This window comes from Ostrea edulis, chromosome 5, assembly GCF_947568905.1.
Source record: "Ostrea edulis chromosome 5, xbOstEdul1.1, whole genome shotgun sequence".
In the NCBI taxonomy this organism is placed as follows: Eukaryota; Metazoa; Mollusca; class Bivalvia; order Ostreida; family Ostreidae; genus Ostrea; species Ostrea edulis.
The window spans coordinates 40,034,685-40,059,642 of record NC_079168.1 but is presented as its reverse complement, the minus strand read 5'-3'; the positions used below and the strand labels follow the sequence as shown (position 1 = coordinate 40,059,642).

The 24,958-nt window shown below is 35.8% G+C and overlaps 1 protein-coding gene across 4 annotated transcripts; it reads right to left on the bottom strand.

Moving 5' to 3' along the window:
• Positions 1–1,031: 1,031 nt before the first annotated feature.
• On the bottom strand, positions 1,032–23,656 carry LOC125650855 (advillin-like). Of its 4 annotated transcripts, none has more exons than XM_048879408.2 (26): positions 23,552–23,656; positions 10,749–11,065; positions 10,434–10,511; positions 10,279–10,335; positions 9,926–10,003; positions 9,759–9,811; positions 9,528–9,627; positions 9,279–9,389; positions 9,044–9,110; positions 8,040–8,169; positions 7,840–7,918; positions 7,600–7,701; positions 7,301–7,457; positions 7,075–7,172; positions 6,759–6,896; positions 6,572–6,658; positions 6,216–6,281; positions 5,962–6,060; positions 5,733–5,819; positions 5,572–5,633; positions 4,033–4,132; positions 3,778–3,867; positions 3,245–3,475; positions 2,635–2,706; positions 2,233–2,328; positions 1,032–1,306 (listed from the first exon to the last, which is right to left on the bottom strand). In XM_048879408.2, the coding sequence occupies exons 1-26, from the start codon at positions 23,592–23,594 to the stop codon at positions 1,130–1,132; spliced, it is 2,775 nt and encodes a 924-aa protein (XP_048735365.2). In that variant the 5' UTR covers positions 23,595–23,656; the 3' UTR covers positions 1,032–1,129. The 4 variants fall into 4 exon arrangements, with proteins under 4 accessions (XP_048735365.2, XP_048735368.2, XP_048735367.2 ...); XM_048879411.2 differs by lacking the exon at positions 23,552–23,656 and adding an exon at positions 19,195–19,214; XM_048879410.2 differs by lacking the exon at positions 23,552–23,656 and adding an exon at positions 19,048–19,197.
• Between the last annotated feature and the right edge of the window lie 1,302 nt (positions 23,657–24,958).

Below are 24,958 nucleotides of genomic sequence, written 5' to 3'. Positions count from 1 at the left end.
TGGAGACGATGATTTCTGACGAATCCTGTACCCGAAGGTTCACCATCGTGACCGTCACCATATTTCTGTTCATTTTTTGCGTCCTTGGATTTTCTGTGTATCAACGATTACCAAGACTAGCCTCGAATTCGTGAACATTGCCACCCAAAGTTTACTGTCGAGATCAGTCTGCCGAGGACTGTTTTTCGAAAGGATTTTATCCTTAGTATAGGACAGTTCTTCAGCGCAAAGTTACATTTGAGGTTAGTAAAAACCGAGATTTTGGCTTGTATGGCGAGGACTGTTACTCTCTTTTTAAAACCGTACATTCTGAGCAAGTGGTTAAAAGGAAGAAGTTTTCCAGTAATTTCTAAACAAAGACAATGGTTGTAGTGGACGTTATTTTTGTCTGTAACTAGTCAGCAAACATTCTTTTGTGCTAGCGGTGTTTTATTTCCGGGATAAACTTGTGATCGACATCTGGAGAACGGCGATCGTTGCGTGTCCCTCAGGTCGCCTCTCCGGCTATAAACCAGTCAAAGGTGTGTCACAAATCTGTCCACTTCATCGACATGTTTTCCATACATATATCGGATTTTGTACAGTGAAGAAAGCATTATGTACGGACAAGAATTTTGTTAATGACCGGACATATGACGACCGTCACAGAGAGGACGAGATTTATAGTTGTTTTTATGATATTTTTTGTTTGAAAACGGTAAATAAAGATAGTTAAAGGATTCTATCTAACTTTCCAATGCTGATAATTAATATATATATATATATATATATATATATATATATATTAAAATTCTGTTGACAGTAATTAATCAGACAAAACTGTTTACGACAAAAGAAAGAACAGCTTTTGCATCGAAACCATATAAGATGCATCAGTTCCTGCGTGTTTTTGGCAGAATGAATTTTATAGGGATTTCAAGATAAGTGCATTAGAATTGAAACATTCGCATGAAGGAAAAGATATTTGGTGAACACGGCAATATCAAAGCGATTTCATACAAACATTTAAGACATTTTCGAGAAAAAATCCATTCTTTTCTAATAATTTATTCTCATTGTTATAAATCAACAACATCAAAGGTATATTTGTAAATAGTTATAAACGTATGGCATTTTAGAGAATATAAAATTATTCATTGTGTAGATCAGGGGATTCTAATTTTAATCTATAGGGGTTTTCTGAAGTCCATGTGTGTCCAAGACGGGCGGATCTAAATAACTGTTCCTGTTTCCAAAGCGGAAGTCGGTAGAATTGATCACGTGGGTACTTCACGGCTTCTTTGAACTGCTTCTCGGAGAGATGATGCTGAAAAATAAAAGCATTTTTCAATTCAAATTATTCATTGACATACTCCATGGATCAATATTAAGAATACAGATATATACAGTCGACATCGCTTTAAATGTTGACAAATACATGTATCCTGTTGATTTCGCTATGTGCGTTGACGATATCGTGTCTGTTTCATTTAAGAAATTGATTTTATTTTTGAAAATACATGAGGGTGTAAAATGCGACTCTTCACTCGTGCATACTTCATGAAGGTAGTGTAAACACTCCGGTACACTTCATGAAGCGCGTTTTATGGAAAGTACGCCGGAGTGAAGAGTTGCATTGCATACCCTTCTCATGTATTTTCCAAAATGAATTTTTTTTTTTACACTTTCATTTCTTTCGGAATCCTCAGCTAAAACAGACGTACTATATTCACTAGCACTGCATTTCTGTATTCATACGCGCATCATTGTTTATAACCACAGCGCGTTCATGTAAAGATATAGATGGCAAAAAATAAAAACATTGGAAATGTAAATATAACAAATAAACCCTTTACTGTGTCGTGTAATTTCTGCGTCGGTATTGTTTATTCGATTGACTGTTTTACGTCTCGACCAGAAGTTTTCACTCAGAGAGTCACCAGCCCATAAATTTAGACCTATACTTAGCGCTCATGACCGTAGTAGTGAGGGTTCTTTATTGTGCCAACGCTTGCCGCGACACGGAACCTCCGTTTTAAAGGTCATATCCGAAAGACCCGTAATTCTCACTGCTAAATGGCAAGCGAAGGGGCAATCACCACCTATTTTAACGTCCTAGGTTTAATGCGACCATGGCACGAGCGGGGCTCGAACTCATGACCTCCCGGTTATGAAGTGAACACTCTACTACATTCTAATTCTTTGCCTCAAACATCTGGAATATATTCACTTCAGCAGCAGTTCTGCCTGTACCTCTTTATGTTGGGGGTCCACCTCTTCTGGTAGTTCCTTCCTCAGCAGTTCTTTATACAAGTACTTCGTTCTCCCAACGTATGTCCGATCAACCATCTAAATTTAAACACATAAACAAATAATCTAATATTCATTGTCTTAATAAACGGCGATTTTGATTGGCTGAAAAATTTGTTTGATTTCTGCATCAAAACAAAATCATCTTTTATTATTTAAACTCAATCTTTTAAAATATTTTAAAAAAATTTGCGCATTGATGAAGTTTTCCAATTTTCCCTATTGATACCTGCATCAAGAAAAGAATTATAAGATTTATTTCTTAAATCTATGTATACCTGTATCATATCAAAATAAAATTTATATTGAAACCCTACTGGTTATACACTGTGCTTCTGTATCTACCTGCTTGTCGATGTCGACTTGTACATTCTCCTGACGAACCACTTTTCGGCACAGTTCATAAGACTGTTGTCCCTGTAAAACGAGAGAATGAGCTACTATCTTTCGAACATCATTACTCCATTTTGCTATAAACAAACAGAAAATGGCCAACATATTCTATGAAAATGACACTCAAACTAGATATTTTCATTAAAATTAACCCATAAAATCAACGCTAGCCCTTAAAATGTACATGATCTAATTATCTATAGAATCTTTGAAAGCGAGAAATAGTATAAATGAAAAAAAAGGTCAAACTTTACGGTAGAGCAACTTTTTTGGTTGTCACGGTTATCGTCATTGGGGTATTTCACCGTCAGTAACGGTGTCCAAAAGTCATTAATAAGTAGTTTAAGTTTTTCTTGTGGCCAGTCTTAGTACATGTCTTCATGTTATGTTGATTCATCAGGAATAAATCTATCACATCATTTTTTTTTTAAAATTATCATGTCTGGGCATTGCGGGTGAATGTGACCAGAGGGTCGCTACTGGGCAGTAAATACCGGTAGTTAAATTATTACATTATTGGATGTGAGAAGCAAAGCTGACTAGAATTAGATATTAAATATACCGAAATCCCACTTGAAGTCCAGTATGGGAAAAATTTGATGAAAGCATCAGGTTCGTTATTCTGTGTCAAGAACCAGACGCTTATGGTCTCGTCTGACCGTCCTGCGGGGTCGGACTGGACATAACACTTGAGGCAGTTTGGCGTTTGCAGGGCATCTTCAACATGTGCACCAGTCCATACATAAATCTGGTCATACAAGTCCAGGAGGAAAATCTCATTCTCACACAAGTCCTACACAGATATGAAATAGAAAATTAGTCCAGAAAAATGAAAATTTGGGATGAAAATTGAAATGATGCGAAAAAAAGTAACTAAAGGACTCTGAACTTAATTTTTTTTCATCTGAATTATTTTTTCTAACATAAGATCGATGTTTTGAGTGATTTGAAAAGACGTATTGGCTTTTACTCTCAAAATAATTGAATTGTGTTAATTTATCATGAAAGTTGTTAATAAGCAATAGGGTAACCAGGGTCGAAGGATATATATAGTTACTTTGATGAATGATTCGCACATACATTAACAACACATACCTCTTGCTTATAGTTTTCGATGTGTTCAAATGTAATATTATCGCCCTTTATACAGCATGCTAGTAATCTTGGATGTCTTCTATCTAATGCCTACAAAGAAAGGAAATTTAAAAAAATAAATCAAAAAGACAGGAAATGTCATTTTTTTTTTTAAATTTCTGCTCACTGATTGTAAAGTATATAAAACTACATGTATAGTCTATCATGAAATTCAGCTTTCAAAAACTAGTACAATGCGGTCTTTAATCGATTTACCTCCATTTTCAATTCCAATGGATATTGCTGTTTTTGACCAATCACATTCCAGAAAGTTTTACTCTCCTTGCCTTCGGTCATTATGGAATATTCATATTTACTACAAAATGATCAGAAAGGAATGGGAAAAAACGTATGCTTAATCTTTATTAAAGATCTTTATTTAAAAACCCTATTCAATATCAAACAGCATTTTATTCAAATTATTATTGTGATAAAATATATGTGTCCTAGTTTTCTTTGTAAAATCTACCAAAGTTTACAAACTACGCTACTTTCGATTCCAATAAAAATGGCTACCAGAAGGCAAATTATTATATATCTAAATGTAGATCCCGCTTTGTAAAAAAAAAAAAAAAAAAAAAAAAAAAAAAAAAAAAAAAAAAATAAATTAAAAAAAATCTACTTTTAAACTTTTCGCATGACATATAGATTTTCAGAATTCTAGAAGAGTTCTCAAGGACACGTAAACGTTTCAAAAAGTGTTTTCGTACATATGTGCGCGAGTAACAACACTTAAGAGTATGGGTTTGGATTGAATCATAAAAAAAACCCCAAAAGTAAAATCCATTGACTGATGAAAACTTTTCCTTAAAAATTATTCTAAACATTTTTTAAAACCCCTCTAGTCAATTGTTGTCAAACTTGTATATTTGCATAGTATCCCTCCTTTAGCTATCTAATTGAAATCAAATATTAGATCCGTTCGCATACATATGTAAGTATGTGAGCGGATCTAACATCTAAATTCAATTAGAGTGATCTTTAATAAAGAAATTTTCGTTGAAAAGTATCTAGGCTAACCCAACACAAGTTCACACAAGTTAATTATGATTTGACCCCGGGTGTCAACGATCTTGACATGTGTAAGAAATAATTTCTCCTAGAAACAAATGATGTTCTCTAAAGTTCCAAATATATATGAATTGCAATAGGATTTTTTTTAAATTGTGAATTTTCCCATTTTAGTAGAGAAAATCTGGGCTATCTCTGGAAATCATCACGTGTTTTTGTTTTGATTTAACAAGTTGTGAAACTATGAGTTCGATATAATAACGAAAATCATTCTGGATAATATGCATTGATAATCAAGATATTATATATTTTTATACTCTACCTAACTACATATATCATTTACACAGGGATCCATAAAATTCATAGTCACAATACTTTGTAAATACACATATTCAAAATTTCACATCAAATATTGCAACAGTAGTGCCTTGAAAGACTTTACACCCAAATGCGCATGTCTAAGTTTGTGTATATGTCGTTTTAGACCATGTTTGCTATAATCAATGTGACAGAAAACAAACACCATACAATAAAATACCCTATATAAGTTTGTGACGGGCGGGTTTTGTACCGTTTACGGCACAGGGGCCAAACACGTAGTCTGTGATACCATAAACATATTTATAGTATCGGGCTCCGGGCCCAAAACTGGCTTAGCCCCTGTGGTGTCCGGTACTCTTTTTGTTAAGCTTATACTCAACAGCTCAGAAGAAATGACCACAAAAAAATACACTTAAATCTTACCACATTGGTGAAATATATCCAATCATTTGTTTTGCGTATTCCCTTTCTGAGCCTCCAGATTTCTAATGGAAAATGCAAAGGATTCAAAATGCTTTTAAATATCAAATTTTGAAATACAGACCAATATACAAAAGAAATGGTGAAAATCTTGTTTTACTTACCTGCCCATACCACAGAAAGCACTCGTCTGAAGGGGTGCTAAGAATGAAGGCAGCGGACGAATTCAGTGATGAGGAACAAACGGGCACCTGTTAGACAGACGATTGTAGCAAACGTATTTTTAATTTTGTACTTTTTATAACTGTCATGTTTTTTAAGTTACAGTGTAGGCCTAGTCAATTTTGATTTGTTATAGAAATTATCATTTTTATGTGCTGAAATTCTCTATACCTGCTGGACTCTCATACTGCAGTTCTCCGAGTCTTGTTCCTGTATGCGAAACAACCGACTTTTCCGTTCATCCGGAGTATCAGCAAAGTCCTTGTCATACTGAAACATTATATTTCGATAAACTGAAGGCTGGTTTATAGACGGGAACAAAATCAATCGGTATACATTTTATGTCTTATAAAAATATATTCTAATTACTACATGCATGCAAAATAGGTAACCGTAGGAATTATTCTTTTTCATAAGAAACTTACAATAATCAAACAGTTTCCAAGAACAGACATCAAATGTTGTGGTTCTCTGCCGTCAAAAACTCGAATCTGCAAAACCAAATAAAGTCCATGTCATGAACAGGTGAAGAAGCTTTTGAATAAATTCTGCCTCACAAGAATATAAAAACAGGTAAGTTAACAAAAGAGCACAATTAGTGCCCATAGGAATTCCAACAGACTGTTTGAAGACCGGATCACCAAAGACTATGAAGATATTGTCAATGTCATTTACGGATCTCTTGGTGATGTGCATTGTGAAGTTTTGCTCTCTACATGTAAATTGAACCAAGACACTGGTTGTTAAATGAGTTGAAAAGTCTTGCACAGCCTCTACTCACCACCACACATTGGTTGTTTAGAGTTTTGTTCATAGATAGCACCAAATCAAGAACACTGTCCTGGGTGTCATGCTCCAGCTTTGAACCCTGTAAATATTTACCAGGTCACCTTAATCTGTATTTTAAAATGTTCTGAAAACATGAGATCCATTTTCTACAAAATTCTTTAAAACAATAATCTAGTTACCAGCCAGTAATACAACACTTGTTGTGTGACGCTTCCGACTCGAATACGATGAAGAACGATATAGCTGTTACCATTATTGAATATTCCATGTTGGTCATTGTCCATTTTTACCATTTTGTCTCCATCTATCTTCCAGATCTAGGAAAATTAAGGTGTGGTTAAAAAGCTACCACAATCTTATAGTCAAATCAGATCTCCGAGCAAGCAGGATGAAGATACTTGCCAATTATAACCCTTATTGATCAGTCGGTAATTTTTCTTTTAAATATCCTACTATTTATATCGGTGCATGCGTTTTGTAATGCTCTTCGCGTACCTCTGTGTCCTCCTCTCCGTCCGGTAAGATGTCCGTGGACCACAGCTCGTTCTTCTTGGCCACCGTCCGTTTATCTCGTCTCGAGAACAGCGCACGCTCTGTTGTAAAACAAAGATTTTTTTCTTTGATGAAGAAGTGTCCAAAATTTTTTTTATAATCGGTACTAAAATGACATTTACCGTTTTTAAGTATCTATGTTACCTATGTGGTACAGTTTTAAGTATACCTATGTTCCCTATGCTGTAGAGTTTTGTAAGTTGTCTATGTTTTGTATCCTTTTCCCGCCAATCATAAAAGTTCTTTTTGAATTCATCGGGTTCGAAGTCGTCCGATATTCTACAGATAGGAGATACATCCGGGTACTGTTTGTGCTGACAGAATGTCTAGAAAGAAAAAGAGGGTGACAATTAAACAGACCAAACTACAACATAGAATGATTAAGATTTCTAGAAAAAAAAAAGATATTCAGTAACTTGCAAAATTCATACGTATTCATCAAAATAGACATATTTTAAAATGAGTTACCTTTCCCCGTTTAATTGCGTAGAGTATTTCGTTCTCGTGGGCCTGAGATCCCACCCAGACATAAATTGGAAGCCCGGGACCGCGATCCAACAGGTAACAATCCTATGTAAAAAAAAAAAAAAAAAAAAATCAATATTGTAAACTGACCAGCTAGTTCTAGTTCATTTAGGATCAATATTGTGAACTAATCAGCTAGTTCTAGTTCATTTATATTTTTTAACCAAATGATAAATTACTCACCCGTTGGACCAAGTATCTCTGGTAAAATAGGGGTTTGGCAGCTTCCGGCATATTATACATCACGTGATCGCCACTTACTCTAAATTTGAAACATTAAAACAAATATCAATAAGCTGTGAAAATGTATTAATTTTATTGGGTTTTAAACTGAAGACCATTCTAATGCTCTGAATAACAGAATTACGTGTGTATTTCCAAACCTGTGCATTTTCATGGCTGCGCTATCTTGGGTTGACCCCTCAGTAGTAAAACACCGGTTTTGCGCAGTAAATTGCGTGTTGTTGTGGAGCTTCTTTCTGAAAGCTTCGTTCATCCCTTCGTCTCTCTCGTCTGTCATGGAAATTTATTTCTTATTAACTATTTCCATTTTTTTTGTTTATCTTTTTAAAAATCTTTTCAGTTTCACTCTTGAAAGATGTTGGCTCTCGAGACAACTCGAGCAGATCTCGTGCTTTTAGTTTGTTCATCAAAATTACATTTCAATATCATACTTTTTTAAAAGTACCTTTATTTTTATAATTTTGTAATGAAAACGCTTTAAATATATTACACTACTATTAGAATTATTATTATAAACAATATCGTCAATATACTCAAGGCACTATATTTTGTGGCGGATTATTTTTCACGAAGAAGAAAAATTTGGAAATCCCTTAAATTTTTCGTCATTTCTTTGAACATTACAGACAAAACAAATGTCTAATTTGATATCATACATTCTGCAAGTTCAATTTTAGATGGCAAATAACTATATTTACTTGGAAAAAAGGTTTTAGTTATGGGTCTACTAAGTAAAATGTTTAAAAAGTCAATATAAGAAACTTTCAAGTAAATTTTTACCCAGATGAAAAATATCCATGTTATGAGACAAAAACAAAGGTAAATTTTCCTGCTTTCGGTATTCGTAGTTACTAGAGAGATGCAACTGTGCTAAATTAAAAAAAAAAAAACCCGCATTCGACACATCTAACATATAATCGATAAATTTTAAGTGAAACATGTTCTTAATTAAATCAACGCCATCTCTCTCTCTCTCTCTCTCTCTCTCTCCAATTTTGTATTAGGCCTAATTTAAACATACAGATAATGCATTCATCTTTAGCAGCCAACATCCTAAAAATAACCATACTAATTTACGACGGAGTATATCACTCTATGACGTAATTCACTCTATAAAACTGATAGAATAAACCAGAACTTTTACCTATAACTATAATGTGCACCACTCCCTGTCGTTGAAATTTTCTAATCCTCTTAGCTACCTGAATTGCCTACAAGTATATTTCAAAACTTGATTAGAATGAGGTTGGAATTTCCCTCAACAAATTGAACATTTTTAAAACGGTAACTTTTTTTGCTGTTGTAGATGTTTTTTTAATTTTTTTTTTTTTTGGTTGTAGATGTTTTTTATTTTTTTTGCTGCTGTTGTGGATTTGTACCTTGTTTCTGAGTGCGTAGTTACAGCGTCGTCCGATCCAGACGTACATCCGGGGAAATCCGTCCAGGATACAGGCGGATTCAGAATCCAGGATCTCCAGAGACGGCTCCGTCTGGTGGGAGTAGTACATAGGATCATTTAACATATGGTATGAATTACCGTATAACAAAAAAAAAATGTTGAAATTTAATTAAAATAATTTAGAATGAGGTCGATGCATGAAATACTGTATTACAGACAAGATCCTTACACAAGCGGCTCTGATGAACTTCCGCCCGGTGATGCGATACATTCTCTTAGCATACACGCTAGCCCGACTGACAGTGGTCTTTGGTTTGGATTCCAAATATCTGAAATTTATGAAAATAAATAGATATATATACAGTATCCCTTAATCGATTGTTTTAATTGTGTTGACTTATATGAAAATGATATCCACCACATTTCTTTACAATACATGCATTACTATTTTCAAACTTACACGATACCATCCGGAAAGAGGCGCATAAAACACGGAGATTCATGGAACTGACTCTGGAAACAGAAATGCACTCAAGTATTGAATTTAAATCTGAAAATTAAATGAAATTTTATTGAAAAGACAAACTGTTGTGAAACACGATTACAATTTAACTGTCAACTTGATACCTCTCTGGAGAACACCGCGGCATGTGTGACGATTCTGTCCAGCTCGTGAGCCTTGTCCTCGATGAGTGACTTATGATCCTGCGATGTATAAAATTTTAATTGTGTTGTAGAGTATGGTAAAAGTGCTCTTAGAATCATTTAATTTTTGTAGATTGGTGATGAGACAGCAATTCTGATTGGTTGATGTTTTGTTGCTGGCACTGCATCAACTAAATGTTTCTTTCATGGTTATAAAAACCAATTGATTATTTTAAGGAATTAAATGACAAGAAATTAATAATATTTATCCTCCGGATGATGGGGATATCAAACGAAATTAATCAACAGCAATGAATCATATCGAGCATACCAACCTCATTTGCATGAGCACCAATCCAATAATGTAGAAAGGCGTCACCATCGTCATTAATCTGGAAGGAAATTAAGAAAATACAAGGTTACGACTGTAAAATTCAGCGTTTATATTTCCAGGCGACCATCAAATATCGAGAAGTAAGCGTAGCCTTACCTCTAGTGCAATGTACACCGCCCCCTCGTGGAAGAATCCAATGTCTCTCTCCTCTGCCTCAATCAGTCGAGATTTGCCCTAAAAGCATTTAGAATTTTACATGTAGGTACCCCTCAATATGTTCAAAGTATTTTTTGATAGTGTTTTTGGCTTTTTTCGTTGTTTATTTGTAGAGATAAGTCAAACTTATAGTATCTAAATAAAATGTTTTGATGATTCATACAAAAAACAAATAATTTGTACACAATGAATAAAGGTATTTTTCCTTCTGCAATTTAGATGTTTATCATTACAATATACAGGGTGAATGTTTACCTCAAGTCTCCATACCGACAGACCTGGGACATCCTTACGAACGTTCACAAACGCAGGCTCCATATCCATCAGGGAGATTTTCTCCGGCCGGGCTTTCACCCCAGGATCACTTATCTTGATGTCGACATGGTTTGACAGGGAGCTGAGGTAAGTCCTTGAAGTGGAGGGTCGCTTGCTGCTGCAGGCTTTGTAGGTCTTCTCGCTGACAAACGTGGGACTCTTCACGAGGCGGTCAGGGAGAGCGGAGGGTGGGCGAGGCGGCGACTCGCACATATGGTCCAAGGCTGACGTCTTCCCTCGAGAGCGAGGCCGAGCACCTATAGAACGAGGGAGAAATTCAGTTTTATTGCCCTGATTAGAGAAATAATAAAATCATTCGATAATGAAAGCGCAAACATCGCTGCGACCATAAGTAGCTTACACTTCAATATTAATGGAACGTGGATGTTATTGATACACACAAATAGGAATGTATATCGTCACTCTAACCTCCATCTACATTCAATACATCAAACGTAAGTAATTCAATACCTGGATGTCAAACTATCCCCTTACAATCCTCTCTCATGATTCAAGTGCCAGTACCTGAACCTGAGCGCTTTCCATGACACCAGAGTTCATGATACTGATAAAGGAACAAGATCGCATGCAGACATGAATAGTCATTCAAAAAAGGATGACTGAGTTTCATGTAGTTGAAAGAATTTTGATTTCTTAGCACCAAATGGCTTCAGCATCACGGAAACAGCGAAAAGTCAACCGGCACTGACTTAGCAATTTCGAAATCGTAGGTCACATTGAAAGAGTGTTCGGTTTTATAACTGTTCCCGCGAAATCACAACATTATTTCACAGGGATAATTAATACAGAACTACTTTCTACTCTGATCTACTCTCTACAACAAACAAGAGCCCAGTAATTGATTTCGTTGGTGAATTATTCGTCTGAGGTTGAGGTATTCGTGACTTTTAGCATCATCATCGTGATATCTATTCAATAATTAACACAACCATTAAAACGGGTAAATATTGAACTATCTCAAGTGCGGTACAACTCTAAATTGGAATCTCGACTTGCATTATTTGGAAGACATTTTTCTATTATGAGGTGTCGTATTGACGCAGGTGCTCGATTGATATATATTGGGTAAAACCGTGCACGTAGCTATATATTGGGGACAGGTACACATGTACAATATACATGAGAATAAAGCTCCGATAACACCTTCTACAGATTTGTTAGCTCAGAATTCAAGTGGTTATCTTTCGAACATCTCTAAGGCCAGAGAAAAAACAAACACATGTGTTGTAAAAGTTTAGGACATCCATACTAAGTTAATATTCCTACGCTTCTCCTTACACAGTATGTACATAAGAGCAGAGTCCACACACTCCGAGTTTTGTAGGGTTGTTAAATTGACATTCTTGATGGATTATTGCAATATCTATATATATAATACATTAGTCAGACTGCTGAGCTTAGAGATTAGAAAACAAGGTACCCTTTAAATCCAGTAAAGAAGGGCTGGTCATACAGGGAGTTCCACTGGGAAAAGCTTACGTTTGACGTTTCCATAGCAGGCAGTTTATTTTTTAAAATAGCATTCCATATATTTGCAATTACTTTCTTTTATGTAACGTTATTCTAGAAATGATGTTTCGGATATTCACGAAAAACAACCCGTTATATAACACAATCTGAATGTAACTGGTCGCGATGTAATTGACATTTTCTGAGTGTAAATCAAAACCACGCACCTTGCAGATATCGAACCCTAACAACCACATAAGGGACGCAAAATAACATACATAACCCACCACAGATGTAAATGTAAACAAAGATGTAAACGTAAACAAAGATGTAAATGTAAACAAAGATGTAAATGTAAACGAAGATGTAAACAAAACGGACGTAAAACACACACCCCCTTCCCTTAAAGTTTTAGAAAACACGTGGATGCCTTTTGACTTGAGAGTGATAGGGGCCGTGTTCTTATCTTAATCAATCTACCTCTGAAAATTGATAACTATCTTCTCAAATTATGGTTAGGACATTAGCTACTCTACTAGTAAGTCTAATGACCATTAACCTTTTGACATGAAAATCGATAGAGGACACTATAGTACAAATATTTGCCGAATCACTGGAAAAGTTACAGAATGCTCTAAATTGCTTGGAGTATTATTGTGACCTCTGGAAATTAAAAGTAAATGCAAATAAAACTAAAATTATGATAATTGGCAAGGAACATACAAATAAGAGTTACTTCTTCTTCAGAAGTTGTAGACATTTTCAAATATCTTGGGAGTAACATTTATAAATTCCGGAAATTTTATGATTAATATATAAAAGAAAGATTTGATAAAGCGACAGGAGCAATGTTTAACGTTACTGCAAGATGTAAAGAACACAACTTATCTATTGATAGCCATTTTCACACGAATGCGATGTATTTGTGAACAATGAGCGTGCGAATTTTGATAAATATAATACGTTTTTAACGACTGAGAATTCCAACATAAATGAATTTCACTTCTGAAAATAAATGAGGGTTTGAACTGCAACGCCGGCATCCTTTTCGTGAAGTACACTAAAGCGCTCCATGATGAAGTATACTAACGCACTCCATGATGAAGTACGCTAACGCACTCCATGATGAAGTACGCCAACGTGCTCCATGATGAAGTACGCCAAAGTGCTCCATGATGAAGTACGCCAACGTGCTCCATGATGAAGTACGCCAAAGTGCTCCATGATGAAGTACGCCAACGTGCTCCATGATGAAGTACACTAACGCGCTCCATGATGAAGTACGTTAACGCGCTCCATGATGAAGTACGTTAACGCGCTCCATGATGAAGTACGTTAACGCGCTCCATGATGAAGTACGTTAACGCGCTTCATGGAGTATGCTGGCGGGAAGCGTTTCAGTGTATTCAAAAATGAAAATTTCATTTGTGACATGAATACTGATGTGTTTCGATCATTGACAATCTATGAAATTTGATAATGGACAGGAATGGACAACATTTGGCAGTGCTGGTAAATGTCTTCTCCACACAAAAGGTCAAATGTTAAGTTTTGACGAGTGAAAGAAGAGTGGCACGAAATATAAAAATCTACTCACAGGGACTTGTCACATACATATATTCATTGTATAATATACACAAGTATTCAACAATAAATACCGATATAACAATAGATATGTACTAAGTATGTGACAAGTCCCAGTGTTCTACATGACGGCGAACTTGACCTTCGGTAGTCTATCAACCTTCATATATATATATATATATATATATATATATATATATATATATATATATATATGTCAACATGGATTTTACAAATAAAATGGTAAAAGTACATATTCAAAGGTTGTTGAAAAATTCCGTTTCTGTTTTAGACACTGATATAAGGAAGTAGACTAAATTAAGTCGCACACAGCGCAACAAGGTATTGTGTTCTTCACAAAATGGTACAGAAACGAAATATTGAGACAATAAAACCCAGTATTGTTCCATTACGAGTAATCATTTAGATCAATCAGTAATCATTTAGATCAATCAGTAATCATTTAGATCAATCAGTAATCATTTAGATCAATCAATAAATATTTAGATCAAGCAGTAATCATTTAGATCAAGCAGTAATCATTTAGATCAAGCAGTAAATATTTAGATCAATCAGTAATCATTTAGATCAATCAGTAATCATTTAGATCAATCAGTAAATATTTAGATCAAGCAGTAATCATTTAGATCAATCAGTAAATATTTAGATCAAGCAGTAATCATTTAGATCAAGCAGTAATCATTTAGATCAATCAGTAATCATTTAGATCAAGCAGTAATCATTTAGATCAATCAGTAAATATTTAGATCAATCAGTAATCATTTAGATCAATCAGTAATCATTTAGATCAAGCAGTAAATATTTAGATCAAGCAGTAATCATTTAGATCAAGCAGTAATCATTTAGATCAATCAGTAAATATTTAGATCAATCAGTAATCATTTAGATCAATCAGTAATCATTTAGATCAATCAGTAAATATTTAGATCAATCAGTAATCATTTAGATCAATCAGTAATTATTTAGATCAATCAGTAATCATTTAGATCAAGCAGTAATCATTTAGATCAAGCAGTAATCATTTAGATCAAGCAGTAATCATTTAGATCAAGCAGTAATTATTTAGATCAATCAGTAATCATTTAGATCAAGCAGTAATCATTTAGATCAAGCAGTAATTACTTGATTGGGGGAAATTAACGTGGTTTCCCTTCGTAGCAGGTACATGTATTCACAAAGATAATAAATTTATAAAAAGACAATTTGTTACGTATTTTTTCATTGAACTGCATTCATAAAATCATTATATGTACACTGTGAAATAACAACGTCCATTGTAAATTTGACTTTAAACGAACTCCTTCAAAGGTTAAATATACCCGCGACAGGTGCTTTCCAAACATAGCGAAAAATTACACGTAACTGGCGTGAAACCCATGGTGACTGCGATGACTAATGACAGGCAGAGAGAGCATGACCAACCCTCAAAGTGATTTCCTTAATATTTCTTATCTCTTGTGTCATACGGTTCGATCGTGAATATGATTATTCCAAGTTTCCTTTCTGCAAGCCCCTTTCTGATAATCTAGACTAAAACTTTTTAAAAACTCCTGGTTTAATCCCGTAAACCTGACGATCTAGGGTCTTTGTGAACTGATCTAAAGAGCCTCAAGAGAGTGATTTACGTTGTATACATCAAAAGATTTAATTAAAGTTATTGTAAGCTCTGGAAAGAAAACAACAAAGTACTTTATATAGTGGAAGCGGTTTTCAAACAAGCAAAAACTACTGTTTGTGAACGTTTCATCTTACCGTATGAAAACAATTTCATGATGTCACGAAATAAACAGCAAAAAACAAGAAACAAAAAACCTGCAAAACCAGTGTTTATGAATTCACTTTTATTGACTATTGCAACAGTGGCATGGTTTAGTCACTCGCGATTATTTAAATCATTGTGATTGCTGTGGCTGAATTTAACTCCTCAGAAATCGAGATCTTTGTAAAAACTCCCCATTGTTCATTATATTACCTATCTAAATTTAAAAACACACTGAAAAATCGAGTGTTTAGACAATCATAAAAACGCCGTATACTTTATTTGCCAAAGCAATTGAATGTTTAAAGGGACGACTGTATAATAAAACAGCTATTTAATAAGCACGGAAGCAATAATCACTCCCGTGAAATTCAATACACACATTTACTTCAATTCCACATCGAACATTTGTTGAAAACCATAGGAACCTGCTTTCATTGCAACACTGAACGTCTCTAAATGGATTAATTTTTTTCCCCATTTCTAATATGTGTCTCGCGTCTGTAATCCCTTTGATAAATGAGCAATACCCATGAAAAGAGTACATTTATATTCTAAATTTTCTATCTTGAACCAGTGTGTATTGACTTATATCTGAATTCAGCACAGTAAGAACACAACAATAACGGCCTTCCCCCCGTGGTATGACATCCAACATCTGGTCAAATAAAGATACAAGATTAAGCAAACAATCGCACAGTGATTTCCAGCACATTATAGCAGGTCTGAACATTTCAAAGAGATAAACATTTTATCGCTACTTCTTAATGTATACCAATATCAAATCTTCAATGTAATCTGCATTATGACAATGTTCATGGCACAATGGACTGCAGTTTAAATTGTTGGGTCTAATGCAATGTTTGGATAAGTGTGACCGTGTCGTGTCTTCCGTTAAATCATCCAGAAGTTCAGACTGTACTACTCAACGTGAATATTTCTAGGGAATCTGACAAAACACAGCCCCTGTACAAAGTTAGGACAACAGAAAGCAAAACCGATACCAACCAAAAAGACCCCTGAACTAAACTCCACATACTGTCAGTGACATTGTAGTAGTTTCAACAGTAATAATTTCAGTCTCATTTGAGGTAAATGTAGAGATCTCCGGAAGTGAAAGAAGTCAAGAATTATGTGTTTACCCATCACTGTGTCTGGTGAGCGCTATGACACACTCATTCTCACTTTACGTCTCGTTCAGTTTCCTTGAAAACACTTCACCAAGAATGAATCAGTTTTACAGGAAGTATGAGAGAAAGACCCCAAAACAATCAGTGATAGTATACTGTTCCCCATCGGGCATTTGCTTCGATGGAAAAAAAGGTCTTACCTCGTCTTTGGGCTGTTTTCCCTTTCATTTTGACGGGAGATTGCGTGACCCGTTATTCTGCCCTCCGTGAGAACTGTAAATTTATTCCATTGAATCTGATCTATTCCAAAGTTTGAATCTTCAGACCACGGACAAAAGGTTTCCTGATTTTATATTCATACATAAAGACGATACAAATGATACTAAACGGTTGATTATTTGGAATTTATTAGAAGTGTACACGAATCCAAAACTGTGTTGACACCCGCACCGCCTAGATCTATCCTAAAAGATTATTATATCCGTTTAAAAGAAAGATTTTCTACAGATAAGTCCCTAAGCAAACACTTGCACAATGTGGGCCTTTCATAGGGTCCTTTAAACGAAAATTGTTCACAACAATAGCGTCAGTGGGAGAAATCGTGTATCTATGCTTGATAAAGAATTGAGCCTCGGCCTTTCGACAAGAGATACTTGCGGTGCCGGCTGAGTGACGTCGTCAGGTCTTCCAATGGCAGAATCTGAGGTATTCACGGATGTTCAATATTGAAATCAATAAGGTCATGTTTATTCTTTGGAGTCTCAATCGTCAAAAATAGCACAACTTGTCGATTTCTCTGCGTCAAAAGGCGCGCGAGTAGGTATGTAAGCACCTGTACGTAACAAATGGATACCAAGAGGAGACACTTACAACAGCCCAGCAACACAGCAACCGATCTATCGAGAGTTACCAAGAATCACCTGTAGATTTTAGCTAAGCCGATTTGTAAATCAGAACCGATTTCTTAAATGTTATTATTTAGCACTACAACACAACTAATGCCACCTTTAATATCCTTGAATTAAAACACAAACAATCGAACCCGCAGATTAACTTTTGTCCGAGAAAACTGACTGGAAAACCTGTCCGTTAAGATTAGCGTAAGAGAATTGAGTCTGGCAGGGGGTTGTGGTGCCAGATTTAGTCAAAGACCACAGCGCGCTGTTGAAGTGTATCGACAACTTGTGAAGTGGCTGAAAAATCAAAGACTTTTAAAAGACAAAAACCAACACGAAAAGATTTGGAATCGAGTTTGAATGATTTGTTCTTCATCAAGATTATTACCCAACATATAATATTAATATGTCACACGAGACAAATTAAAACAAATGCTCGAGATGACCAAACTCATAGCAAAGAGAACGCTTTGTGTATTTCTTGCAAATAATTTCCCATGAAGAAAATATCGACCATTAATATATCGATGCATAAAATATTAATTGTCTAACCATTCATTCCGCCTTTCCAAGGTCTTCATTGCGAAAAATAAATCAATATAGCCTTGTCTTAAATAATAGGAATCAATATCAATGTTTCTTTTGTGCAACAAAAATCAAGTTTTTTGACTCGATCACTTCAACTTCGAATGATTTAATCAAATTGTTTTATCCCTTCGGATGAGACGGCAAAAACTGAGGCTCCGTGTTACAGCAGGTGTGGCACGATAAAAATCCCTCCCTGCTCAAAGGCCGTAAGCGCCGCCCTTCACCGGCAATATGGTGGTCTCCATATGAGTGAAACATTCTCAAGTGGGACTTTAAACAATTCTTTAAGTTTATGCTTGATAAGATGGGTTAATTAAACCAATCTACCATATTTCATAAACTGCACCATAAAAGAAAAAGTTCTAGTATACTCGTCGATCTCTTTTATAGACCAACACCAAATTTCACAAAATTGATGAATATTTCATTGAATGACAATGGTTTTTAAAGAAATAAAATATAGAAAAAGGATCAAATATACATACGACTCAAAACATGCAGGAAGTTAAACGAGACGAAACATATTTTCAAGTCACACCCAAAGAAAACTTTACCGACAGAGACATACTGTGTAAAGCCAACAAAAGTAATACTTTATAACTGCACAATGTTTCCAAAATAATTTTAGAATTGACATGTTTTAAAGAAAGACCAAAAATATAAATGTAACCAATGTAAACTTACTAGATGTATTTCAGACTTATTCCAGGCAGAACGTCCTCAAAATAAAGATATCGTCTTACGCTTCTTCCCGTTAAATTGAGAAAATTACCATTTTTTGAAATACTTACCCTCTTGGAATCGCGGGATCCTTATCATTTCTGTATAAATTCCATTTAAATTTCTGCTACCCTCTAGAATTAAGCATTGAGTAGATAATTAAACTGATTAACGTGTCGATCGGGGACTGGATACGAGGCTTATCTTGTGAAGAATACCTTATATTACTTGGTCCGCTGCCGTCGTTTATAACGGTCCGATATCGATCGCCGGGGTGTCGATCAGAGAGAACCAGCACCTCGTGCCAGCTCAACATCCATAGTGTAACCTATCTGGGTGTTAGTTAAAGATCAGATTTCACGAACAGCTCTGTTTCCTTTTGATCTTGAAATTTCAGATGAAGGTGCCCACTGTTATTTGTTTTGATGGTTTGGCTTTATAATACAGAACAACGAAGTTGGGGGTATTGGAGCGTTACTTGGCGATAATTTCATTGCAATCTTGGATCGGGGCTGAACAATTTTATTTGAATCATGTACAGATAAAAACCTAATTCAATTATAAATCTGGTGACCAGCCAAATTGAGTTCTATAATTATACACTCCAAATAGAATGTAGAATAGACTATCACAACAAGCAAGGTAGTCCATTATACAAAAAACGACGGCGAACCATCATAACCGTATAAAATGACATCACATTGTTGTAGTGACGTCATATATCATACTCCACATTCCGAAGTACATGGATTCCACAAAGCTTCTCTCCTCGTCATTACCATGCACGTGTTTGATTGTTCAAGAGTCAAGGTGATTGTACGAGATAGCGCTTTTACACAACAGAAGTCATAGAGCTCCACTCTGTTCGCACCACCATGGATTTCACAATCTAAATAGTAATCACTCTCCTCATCAATACTACATTGTACTTAGTTTGGTGTCCAGACGTCAAAAAAGATTTTTATAGAAATATCGCATTTTCACTGCATGAACTACAAACAAGAGTACCGCCAACGGTACATAATACGCCCGTGAAAAGCTAATACAGGGTGTTTTTCTTATGTACACCATGATTGGTAGAATTTGGCTTCAAGTAGTATCAGCAATCATCAGGGTGTGGCATACTTTCTTTGCATCGTAAAAACAAGGCAAATCATGTACTCTCTCTGTAATATTTTCACTTGGCATAAGATGTATGTGTACCAAGTTTGATGGTCCTTGCCCCAACGAATCAGTCTGCATCCTGATACTACGACCTTGACCTTTGGACAACAATAGGCATCCTCCACTTGGCATAAAGTGTGTGTGTACAAAATTTGACGGTCCTAGCACCAACAGTTCGGTTTGTATACTACCTACAAGCTTTTCCTACTAAGTAATACTGTGACCTTGACCTTAAAAAATTATAGGCATTTACCTCTCATTATGGTGATCAAATGTACCAACTTGCAATATCTTGGAGCTTACGGTTCGGTTTGTATCCTGCCTACAAGGTTTTCCTACTGTGATACTGCAACCTTGACCGTTGACCTCTAACCTTGCAAAATAATAGGCATCTTCCTCTCATCATGGTGATCAAATGTACTAAGTTGCAATATTCTGGAGCTTACGGTTCGGTTTGTATCCTGCCCACAAAGTTTTCCTACTAATTGATACTACGACCTTGACCTTTGATCTTGAAAAACAATAGGCATCTTCTCATCATGGTGATCAAATGTACCACGTTGTAAAATCCTGGAGTTTACGGTTCGGTCTGTATCCTGCCCACATGGTCTGGACAGATGGACGACGCCATACCATAATACGTCCCGTCTTCGACGGGCGTATAAAAACTGTCCTAACACCAGAACCCTGACAAAAGGGCATGGATGTCATAATTTGGGTAGAAGCTTCCTTCCACATCATTACTATACACTTGGCATAGGCGGCTCCAGAAATTTGTGAAAGGGGGTCCTAGCACTTGATCTTTTAGTTACTTTTCACAACTGTCACCCCTACCCATTTACACTTTTGCTTGTGTATATAATATCTATGGGGGGATCTTCAGACATTTTTTTGATACTTGAAAAAGCTAGAAATTATCTACTACTTGTTTCCAACATTTTAGTCGATCTAGTCGCCATACTCGGACCTGATTTCGCAATGAAATAAAAAAAGAATTCTTAAATGATACTTGTATCTGACGAAAATATCGTAAATATATATTAGTGTTTCGTCTTATTTATCCTAGAATTAAATGATATACTGGCGTTGATAAATTTGAATGAAACAATTACTAGTATCCACCTTTCATATAATTTCGACTCAAAGTCTCGTTAAAATTGAATAACTCTTATACTATTTAGTTTCCAAGGGGGGGGGGGGGGGGGGGGGGGTCCAGACCCCCTCTGGATCCGCCCTTGCTTGGGTTGGTTAGGAGTCAATATTCTACAAGAAATTAATTCAGTTTCAGTGAATTAACCAAAAAGCCACACCAGGACCCTTCACCAAGGTTCCATGAATTCCATAATTTTGGCAAGGGCTACCTTGCAATGAACACATTTTTTGTTGGTGTCCTGGAGTAAAGAAGATCTTTTAAGATTGTTTGTTTTTGGTTTTGTCCACGTCCCTCTGTCCTCTAGGGCCACGTGGAATGGATATGTTTACTCTCTCTTACCCAAAAATGTTCGACAATTCAGCTATTAAAAGTGGTCTAGTATTTGAGAAAAAGTTGCATATGTTATCGCACGCAGACGGACTAAAATCGCAATAAATCATCTAGCCTGGTGCCCTGGCCTTCCCATAATGCTCCGCTCTTCGTTTGCGGAGCATTATGGGAAGGCCAGGGCACCAGGCTATAAATCATCAAATGCATACTATTAGTCAAAACTTTACCGGATATTCGTGGAACCTCGTGAATATTTAATACATTGAGATACAATTGATGGAGTTAAGGACACGTTCAAGATCAATGCAGTCAAATGGTGTTCCTTTAATACTCTACTTCTGATTCGGGATATAGGACATTCATCAATATTTGTGCATTAACTTACATGTAGTATTAAGCCTTACGAGTACCAAATCAGTTTTTGGACCTTTCTCTGAAGAGAGAGTGTCGTACTAGTTAATCTTAACTCTAAATAACTTCATAGTAATTCAACCCAGAAAAACTCGGCAGTTTGCATGTACCAGTCCTACAATTAAATTTGACATAGGAAAAAAAAACCAACTTGGAACTTAGAAGAAATCACACCACTAGAGAAACACTAAGTATGATTGCTGAGAAAACACCCATCTGGAGAAGACGATTTCATCTTGGTTAATCAAATGTAATGGTATATATATATATATATATATATACTGCTGGGGAACTAAAGCCCAAGGTAGAGATAGTATATATGGTAGTATAGTATATAAGGTAGTATATATGGAGCAGATAAAATTATATATATATATATATATATATATATATATATATATATATATATATATATTACATTCGGATCTTCAAATTGCTACACTTCTTTGGGACCACTTAACAAAATAGCGGCAATATTAAGAAGAAGAATTTTCTCATGTAACTGTTCCTCAGCATAGCAACGTCAGGGACATTGGTGCCTATTATGGCTGGAAAAGCAGCTATTCTTTAAGAGTATTGAAGTTTGGAACGTGTTTAAAAGTATATTTCCGCCGAACAACAAGGGTATACATTTGTAGCACTCTGTCACGCATGGTGACAATATGTACCGTCATTTTGAGGTCTCCGTCATGAAATCAAAACCCACGACGACCATTTTGAAATTCAGATCGCTTCTAAAAGAAACCATTTATCCTTTGGAAGGATAAAAAGAGGACCATTTGTACCCAATATTATATGACTGAAGATATAGCTATTCTGGAAAAGAAGTGTCTCCGCAATCTCAAAGTAACTCTTGTCAACTAAGTAGCGGCCAGAAGAGTCTGGATGAACGAAACTACGTACAGCTGATCAAAAGCCATAGCGGCCATGCATATTGTAATTCAGATCACCGTCCCAAGAGTAACTTCTATACTTGTACAGGACTATAGAAGGAACATAAGCAGCTACTCTGAACAAGACAAAAAATAAATGAATAATAATAAAAAAAAAAACCCACTGGAGTTATAATCAAACTCTACAGAGAATATTTATCAGAACATTGTGTCTATTTCTTCCCCAAAAATTATTACACGGTAACATTGGAATTTGTACCCACTTACAAGAAATCCTTCACTTGGTTAATTACACCGACTTTTATTTTTGTTCTGTGCATTTTATAACTCCGAACTACGATTACGTTTTTAATGACGATAATAAATGTCATATTAACTAAATAAATATTTATAAATTCAAGGAAAAGCACCCGTTGTAAAATCATTCCGGTGGTGGGTCTATAAAAGTTAATGGACACAGGTAGAATACCTTAAATATTTTAAAACAATTTGTAGTTCTACCTGTGTTAAAAACAAAATCAGGGCTAGATTTATATCAATACAAGTTCTGAGTTAAAATACAAAACTGCATAAGATATAATTTAAATATCAATCATCTTGTTTACCATTTTAATAGTACGTTACCTTCTCGCATCAGGGTACTCAAAAACGTCATTTCGTACGACATAACGAATGGCGATATGGAAAAGTTTTCGCTTGATTTCTTATAAGCACAAATGAGTCAGTTGTTTTCAAATATGGCGTGACACGGAGGCGTTGATTCCCTTAACAATCTGAAACCAAAGAATATCAAATTACCGTATCACAACAAGTGTTCCTTATACGAGATCTTTTATTGATGACAGATCCGCAAACTTTGACGTTTCACAAGGGTAAAAATGACGTCACAATCAGTATAGTGCTTCAATACCCGCTTGTGGGCAGAGACAATCGCATCATACAAGGATGTTTTCCGATAACCGGGTACTGCTGTGTCGGTTTTACACAAGACGCAGTATTAAGTCTTCCCCGGAAGACATGTGTCGCCTGCTAGTTCATTCTATATGTAATATATCACGTATAATGTTGAAAAAGTAAATTATTGAAATGGTTTTTGTCACTAAACAGGAAGTTGATAAGCGACAGATTCGAAAATGTCTTACACAATACAGTTGGCCACAGTGATGCTCTGTGCCAAATATCAGGGAGTTGCCCCATGTGGTTCTTGAGAAAACTGTGACAGAAATTTTTTTGCTGTAAAAAATTCTAAGTCCCGGCAAACAGGAAGTTGATGAGCGACAGATTCGAAAATGTCTTACACAATACAGTTGACCACACTGATGCTCTGTGCCAAATATCAGGGAGTTGCCCCATGTGGTTCTTGAGAAAACTGTGACAGAAATTTTTTGTGACGACGACGACGCCGCCAGACGACGACGCAAGACGACGGATAGTGATCCCTATATGTCGCCACTGCGTAACGCAGGCGACACAATAATATGGAACACATATTGTCGACGCGAGTTTTGAAAACATCCAAGCGTTGCTGGCGAGGCAACGTTAATGAAAAATTTGCCTATTTTTGAAAGGATCTGTAAACCGTACGGAATGAACAAACAGTAGATTTCTTTTCTCGAACAAAAAATCAATTTCAATTAACCCACAATTCTGTAAATTCTCCTTACCTACACTCGCTGCTGCTGAAACTTTTTCTCCCGAGACCAGTACCTTACTCTGCTCATAGGAAATTCAGCACAGTCATAATCAAATCTTTGGCATTATTTTGGCAACAACTAATAGGCATAAATTAGGAGATGTCAAGCAATAATCTTTTTTATTCGGATCTCAGTGAATGAAATGACGGAATTCCGACAAATCTCCGACGATAAGGCCCACATTAATCAGTTTAATACCGCATTTCTATAGCTGTATTCCAACGACAGCGATAGTTTTGTGTGAACATTCCGAGCGCCTAGGTTAGGGGGGACCCTGTGTGCTATGGAAACTAACGAATCACTACCTGAATTAGCTCAACCGTTCATCTCAACTCGA